The 8,097-nt window shown below is 39.7% G+C and overlaps 1 protein-coding gene across 1 annotated transcript in view; it reads left to right on the forward strand.

The window, feature by feature from the left end:
• The window catches only part of LOC107560483 (rho GTPase-activating protein 18-like), a 38,193-nt gene extending 30,694 nt beyond the window's left edge, over positions 1-7,499 (forward strand). The window contains exons 4-9 of the mRNA XM_016244668.1: positions 842-899; positions 2,645-2,793; positions 3,740-3,905; positions 4,206-4,353; positions 5,884-6,160; positions 7,266-7,499. Of these exons, the coding sequence (XP_016100154.1) occupies positions 842-899; positions 2,645-2,793; positions 3,740-3,905; positions 4,206-4,353; positions 5,884-6,160; positions 7,266-7,454 (987 nt within the window). The 3' untranslated portion in view covers positions 7,455-7,499. The remainder of the gene's footprint in view (positions 1-841; positions 900-2,644; positions 2,794-3,739; positions 3,906-4,205; positions 4,354-5,883; positions 6,161-7,265) is intronic.
• Positions 7,500-8,097: the final 598 nt, after the last annotated feature.

Consider the following 8,097-nt stretch of genomic DNA (forward strand, 5'->3'; position numbering starts at 1 on the left):
TTGTTTTACTTGTTTTTGACATATCCGACAGAACTACACACTTTCCAGTGATGTCTGGGAGAAAGATATATTCACTCGACAAGCTCACACATCTGCGTCGCCGTGCGCTCAATCTATTCAGCGTGCTTTGTTTATCAGCTCACGCACACCAGCTATACAGGCGTTAATACTGAATGTTTAACATTATATTCATTGCATACATATGTAGTAGACATCCTTAACTCCTTTCTGTTGTTCTGTTGTCGGTGTTTCTTTGTCTGAATATGGCGCTTATCACATGCTGTGTGGTATCGGGGCATTTTAACGAGTACGAGTACAGGAGCTCACTATCGGGCCCGATATCGGTATCGGTGCATCCCTAATTATTTCCAGTTTGAAGAATGTGTGATAAATCACAGACGGCGTTTATTGTGCCATGTTGAGTGGTTTATTAAGGACAGCTGTAAGTTGTGATTTATGTTTCTGCTAGATGCAGACCAAAATAACCGATACGGGGAAAACTGAAAGTCTGAGACTCTGAGAAAATCCTCATCAGAATGGAGAACGGAGCTACATGAACATAACCTGATGCAGACCATCCAAAGAGCATCAAGAACATCTGACAAAGACTCGCATGATCAGTGTCACTCATTTACTGACACTAGATTAGTCACCTAGAGCGGCAGAATCTGAACGATTTCCAGGTTTTAATGAGGTCTCAGAGTTTTGGATCCCAGTTTATGTTGATGAACGGCACTGAATGATTAACATCACACTCTCTCCTGTGTGTGTGCGCTTCAGTGCTAATTCACTCATAGCACATGCTAACGGTTTGTTTTCCATCGCTCTCTTTTTCTGACAGGATGAGGCTGGATCCACAGAAAGAAGTGCGAGCAGTAAACGGGAAGTGGAAGGACTGGGTATGTGTCATGAGTTAAAGTGTTCACATGTAGTGTTTAACTGCAAAAAAATTAGCTAACTAAAATGGCAAAGCAACACACTCAAAGAAATGCTGGGATGTCCTTTGCTTTTCTAACTGAAATGAAACCTTTTACTTTATATAAAATGTGTCTGTCAGCATCCTCGGCTTCTGCTGACCTTTACATCTAGAGAGGAGAATCACGAAACCTTTCACGTCTGTGCACAGATACAAGCAGAACATACACCACCGTCTTTTACAGGAGTCTCTTCTGCTCATCAAGGCTGCGTTTATTTGATCAAAAATACAGGAAAGAAATTAAAACTTTTATTCAGCAAGGATGTGTCAAGTTAAGAAGTGATAGCAAAGATTTATATTGTTAGAAAATATTTATATTTTGAATAAATGCTGTTATTTTTAACTTTTTATTCATCAAAGAATCCTGAAAAAAGTATCACAGTTTCCAAAAAACAATATTTGTGCAGCACAACTGTTGATAATTCTAATAATAAATCAGCATATTATACTGATTTCTGAAGATCATGTGACACGAAGACTGGAGGAATGATGCTGAAAATACAGCTGCGCATCACAGACATACATTATATTTTAAAGGATATTCAAATAGAAACCATTATTTTATATTGTAATAACATTTAGCAAGATTAATTTTTTTTTCTGTATTTTTGATCAAATAAATGCAGAACAGAGTCACGTGACAGACACAGTGATGAAGCTGGTATGTGTGCAGTACACAAGCCACGGTTAAGACAGTTCTCTTTCTCTCTCTCTCTCTCTTTCTCTCTCTCGCACACACACACACACACGATGCGCAAAACTCTGCCTCTCTCGCTCACACACACACCTCCACTAACCTAGTTTGATACATTTTTGTCATAGATTATAAATATGCATAGGCCTATATTTTTTCATATTTGTTTATTTTATTTTTCTTTATAATGAAGTAGTCTGTATCTAGTAGATTGTGAAATAATGATTATCAGTTCCACACACAGATATATATATATATATATATATCAATTCTACATTTATTTAAATGAGGGGAAAAAACGTCACTGGTATCGGATCGGTATCGGAGGCGAAAAAGGTGGATCGGAGCATCCCTATTTCAGTTCTATGGAAAAGTAGTCTGTTGGTCTCAAATTGCCGGAAACATACTACGTACAACAAAAAAAGACAAGATACAGAAAGAAAATTCTAATTTTAATCGTATTTCTATTCATCACTTCAGTGTAGGTGTTTCCCGTTGCTGTTTGTGTTTTTCTCAGTTACTCAAACTAAACTTAAAAATAGCGCATGAGGCATTCAGTTAATGATTGGTTGTCTGTTGCTCTACGTCCTGGCATTGCTTTGTTTGGCGCTGCTTTGCTCATAGTGCAGTGCTGAGCCTCTTTCACAGGTGTGAGACGTTGCTGAAATCAGGGGTCATCTGTTAAAAGAGTGGCCTTAACCCAGAGTTAAAGACTTCAGGGTTCAGCATAGAGTGAAAGTCACCAGACGGATTGTGCTGCTGTTGGTTTGCAGTTGCAGAGATGACTGCGGTTCAGTTAGCACTGACTGTCAAATAATGACGTCTGTGATTGCTGGACTTTGACTAGCCTGATTTAGGATGGTCAAGTACACCAACACAACTGCACCTGTGTGTGTGTTTTTTTGTCCATGAATGTTTTCCCTATTTTAAAACGGTGTGAAATGTTATTGTGGATGTGTTTACTGTTTGGTTAGGGAATGGGGCGGGGCCTGACGCTCCAGGGGGCGGAGCCGACGCTGAGACGGACATTAACCTGGAGGTGTCGTTCTCCGAGCAAGCACTTATCTACAAAGAAGGGTTGAAGGTTACCCAGCCCCAGAATGAAGCTGACGACAGGTTACCCGTGAGTCAGACATTCACTCCTCAGGTTAACACTCATGCATGTGTGTGTGTGTGTGTGTGTGTGTGTGTGTGTGCTGGAGCAGTGCAAAGTTTATGCACCACAGTAAGCAGAGTCCAAGAGATGACTCGCTCTGATTGGCTGCTTGAGGATAAAGGAATTTCGATGCTTATATGGTTATGAGTCTCAGAGACCTTTGATCTGACTGAATATGTTTAGAGTGCAGAAATGTCTCAAATGAAAGATTTAAAGCATTAGTTGGATGACTGACCTGACACTCTGATCTGTCTGTGTGCTCTTAATGAGTGGCCTCTGCTGGACAGTCTGTTGCACTGCATGCTGCTCTGGGTTTACTCTCTTTTATGCATCCATTCGCTTTTCAACTTCTTACTGCTGTTTGCCAAAGCAAAACTCCAATTATCACTATTAACTTTAACTTTTTGCCTTAATAAACTCCTAATTTGCTGCTTACTAATAGTTGGTAAGGTAGTTGTTAAGTTTAAGTATGCGGTCGGATTAAGAGATTTAAAATATGCTCATGCAGGATTAATATGTGCTTTATAAGTACTAATAAACAGCCAATATGCTAGTAATATGCATGCTAGTTGATAGTGAGAATTGGTCCCTAAACTAAAGTGTTACACAAAAACAACTATTAGTATATTGCATTATATTTACTTGAATGTAGAAGTTGAGTTTGTGCGGTGTTTGAGCTCCAGACATGAATGATTCCTCAAAGCAGGTGTCTTGTTGATCAGATGCACCGTTTCTGGTGGATGGTAAAGCAGCTAAAAAATTCTGACACTAAAGGAGGGGCGGCATAATTAGAGACTAAAATATCATCGCAGCACCCAACTCACAACCGCTCAGAATACCAACAGATAGCATTTTATAAACGTGTCCATGTGTTTGTTTCTTATTCTGTTTCTCCTCTGTCTGTCTTTCTCAGGATTTTAGAGTGTCTCAGGATAAGACCGGACAGACAAGAGTAGGCGATCTCTCCGCTGAGGACATGAAGAAGGTTCGCAGGCTTGTTCTGATCGAGATGAGCGCTCTGTTCGACACGTGTGGCATCGAGGTGAAAGCTCATAAAGCTCTCAAGGTCAAAGTGAGAGGTCAGTGCCTCTGAAATGTGTACCAGATCAAATGACTGGATCAGAGAGTCCACTGTATATTTTTTGTGCGCACTTTGCAGAGCATTTCACATCCATTTAGTTCACACACACGTGCATGCTGGAGACACACGCTCACAAATCCCCTTAAAAAAAGAGCACTTTCATGTCCGAGCTTTCATTGGTATTGATGATGATTAATGTAATTCTGTGTGGACGTGAGCACTGTATCAGATTACGAATCCTCTTCTGGCTGTATCCGAGGTGGAGCTGGTTGTGACTGTATTGTTTTGTCTTCCGTAGAGTCGGGTTTGTTTGGTGTTTCTCTCTCTACGCTGCTGGAGCAAGACCAGCGGAGGATCCCGGGAACCAAAGTGCCTCTTATCCTGCAGCATGTAAGAGAGCAGAGCCTGAACTATTTCTCTACAAACACTCACCTTTGTTTACTTCTGTGTGTTGCTCTGCAATGCACAACTGTTTCTGAGGAGCTACATTGTTTGGTGGAAGAATACTTTTTATTAATATCATTACTTCGCGTCATGCCTAACAACGCCCCTTAGCTGTTATAAATTCACTGAAAACCACGGCTTCACGGGGCTTATTGCTTTATTAACAGATATTCACACAGAAAACTGTTCATTTAAATTACCTCTCCTAACAAACCATACATCAACGGAAAGCTTATTTATTCAGCTTTCATATGTATAAATATCAATTTCGTAAAAATTTAGCCTTATGACTGGTTTTGTGGTCCACGGTCACAATTCTCACTATTAACTTGCTGCTTATTAGCTTGCATATTACTAGCAAATTGGCTGTTTATTAGTACTTATGAAGCACATATTTAGTGCTTTATTCTGCATGAGCATATTCTACATCTCTTAATCCTACCCAGTACTTAAGCTTAAGAGCTACCTTACTAACCTTATTAATAAGCAGCAAATTAGGAGTTTGAGGCAAATGTCACAGTTAATAGTGAGAACTGGTCCTTAAAATAAAGGGTGATCTGTTTTATGTGTTTATGGGCTTAACTATGTTATCAAACAGCTAATGTGTTACACAAACCATATTCCTGCGATATGCTATTGATATGAAGAGCGTATTGGTTACGTGTGTGTGACAGTAGGAAACGGCTTAAGGAGAAAATGCTCAGCAGTGAAAATTAGGTTGATGAGTTTGCACATGGTTTGTCTTTAAGCACCAAAGAGACGTAAACCACGTTGAAAGCTTGATTTTCCTCTCAGGGGGTCTTTAGCATCAGTCTGGAGGGGTTAAATGTTAGACTCCAGTCTATTCAAACGGAGGACTAAAGCAGATCCAGCTGGATGGTGTTTCTGTGTCTTTCAGGCTCTGATGGAGTTCTTTCAAAGAGTGACTGACCATAAGGACAGGAATAAGATGACGCTGAACAAGTATAAATCTCAATTTCGTAAAAAATGACTGGTTTTGTGGTCCACGGTCACAATTCTCACTATTAACTTGCTGCTTATTAGCTTGCATATTACTAGCAAATTGGCTGTTTATTAGTACTTATGAAGCACATATTTAGTGCTTTATTCTGCATGAGCATATTCTACATCTCTTAATCCTACCCAGTACTTAAGCTTAAGAGCTACCTTACTAACCTTATTAATAAGCAGCAAATTAGGAGTTTATTGAGGCAAATGTCACAATTAATAGTGAGAACTGGTCCTTAAATGCATAAAACAGATCACCCTTTATTTTATGGGCTTAACTATGTTATCAAACAGCTAATGTGTTACACAAACCATATTCCAGCGATATGCTATTGATATGAAGAGCGGATTGGTTACATGTGTGTGACAGTAGGAAACGGCTTAAGGAGAAAATGCTGAGCAGTGAAAATTAGGTTGATGAGTTTGCACATGGTTTGTCTTTAAGCACCAAAGAGACGTAAACCACGTTGAAAGCTTGATTTTCCTCTCAGGGGGTCTTTAGCATCAGTCTGGAGGGGTTAAATGTTAGACTCCAGTCTATTCAAACGGAGGACTAAAGCAGATCCAGCTGGATGGTGTTTCTGTGTCTTTCAGGCTCTGATGGAGTTCTTTCAAAGAGTGACTGACCATAAGGACAGGAATAAGATGACGCTGAACAATGTTGCAGTGGTGATGGCACCCAACATCTTCATGTGTAAGGGCTTCCGCAGTAAGATCAGTGAACAGCAGGAGTTCGCTATGGCCACTGGCACCGCTAACATCGTCAGGCTGCTCGTCCGCTACCAGAACCTCCTCTGGACGGTATGACTATGTTATACCACATATTACAGTCATGTGAGACTGAATGTTGCTTTTCAGAGAGGTTTCGTTTCTGAGACTCGGCTGAAGACGCAGTGGATTACATTGTTTGCGCCCCCGATCTACATAAATGCGTCTGTTCGCACAAATCATTCGTGATCCAGCCTCATCTACAGAAGAAGTGAGTGTAATGTTTTGTAATGAATCTTTGCAAATGGCCTTTCCTAATAATGTGCTAATTGGCTAGTTTCACGATGAATGCGGCTAAAGTAAACAGTCTCACTGAGAGCGGCTCGGAAGAGAGGGGCGGAGTCAGCAGAGCTCATTAACATTTAAAGGAAAATGACAAAAACGGCTTGATCTGGAAAGAGCTGTTTATGACCGGGTAAAAAAGGTGTTGTTTACGCTACCATTGAGAAATTTAAACCAAACTATGTTACAGACTTTTCATTAAGACCCTAAAGAATCATATCAACTTGTGGGAAATGGGCATCCGATGACCTCTTTAAAAACAGAATCTCATATCTGATGGTGCACTACAGATCAACAGAAAGCTGCAATACTCTTTAAAAGTTTGGGATTGGCTGCATTTATTTGATCATAAATACAATAAATATTGTGAAATATTATTACGGTTTAAAACAGCTGTTTTCTTTGTGAGTCTCTGTTAAACTGTAATGTATTTCTGTGATGCGCAGCTGTATTTTCAGCATCATTCCTCCAGTCTTCAGTGTCACATGATCTTCAGAAATCATTCTAAGATGCTGATCTGCTGCTCAAGAAACATTTCTGATTATTATCAATGTTATTTTTGTGGAAACTGTGATGCATTTTATTTTTCAGGATTCTTTGATGAATAGAAAGTTCAAAAGAACAACATTTATTTGAAATCTTTTGCAACATTATAAATGTATTTACTATCACTTCTGATCAATATAATGCATCCTTGATTAATAAAATCATTATTTTTTAATACTTCAGTTAGTTTGTTTTCTGTGAAATCACTGCTGTGATGCTGTAGAAATATATAGAGAAGAGTTGCCGGACTAGCATGGCTCATCGTATGTGACGATCGAGATGCTCAAATGAGTCTTTTCTTGTGTCTCAGATTCCCAAGTTCGTCCTGAATCAGGTGCGCAAACACAACACGGAGAACCAGCGGAAGATGAACCGAGACCGAGCGGTTAAAAAACTACTGAAGAAGATGGCGTACGACCGCGAGAGAGCCTCTGACAAACAGGAGAAAAACACTGAGGTGAGAGGAGTTACACAAACACCGAGCACTACACTGAGCTGAAGGACGGATCAAATCTAAGCAGGAAATATAATCAGACATCATAGACATTACAGTTGTGTGTGTCCGTGTCAGCTGAATGATCAGCAGCCTCCTCTCTGACACCTAGTGGACAGACTGAGCGACTGCATGCTGTGACTGTCTTCAGCATCATTACTCCAGTCTTCAGTGTCACATGATCTTCAGAAATCATTCTAAGATGCTGATCTGCTGCTCAAGAAACATTTCTGATTATTATCAATGTTATTTTTGTGGAAACTGTGATGCATTTTATTTTTCAGGATTCTTTGATGAATAGAAAGTTCAAAAGAACAACATTTATTTGAAATCTTTTGCAACATTATAAATGTATTTACTATCACTTCTGATCAATATAATGCATCCTTGATTAATAAAATCATTATTTTTTAATACTTCAGTTAGTTTGTTTTCTGTGAAATCACTGCTGTGATGCTGTAGAAATATATAGAGAAGAGTTGCCGGACTAGCATGGCTCATCGTATGTGACGATCGAGATGCTCAAATGAGTCTTTTCTTGTGTCTCAGATTCCCAAGTTCGTCCTGAATCAGGTGCGCAAACACAACACGGAGAACCAGCGGAAGATGAACCGAGACCGAGCGGTTAAAAAACTACTGAAGAAGATGG

Source organism: Sinocyclocheilus grahami, unplaced genomic scaffold, assembly GCF_001515645.1.
Source record: "Sinocyclocheilus grahami isolate Dianchi unplaced genomic scaffold, SAMN03320097.WGS_v1.1 scaffold730.1, whole genome shotgun sequence".
NCBI lineage: Eukaryota > Metazoa > Chordata > Actinopteri > Cypriniformes > Cyprinidae > Sinocyclocheilus > Sinocyclocheilus grahami.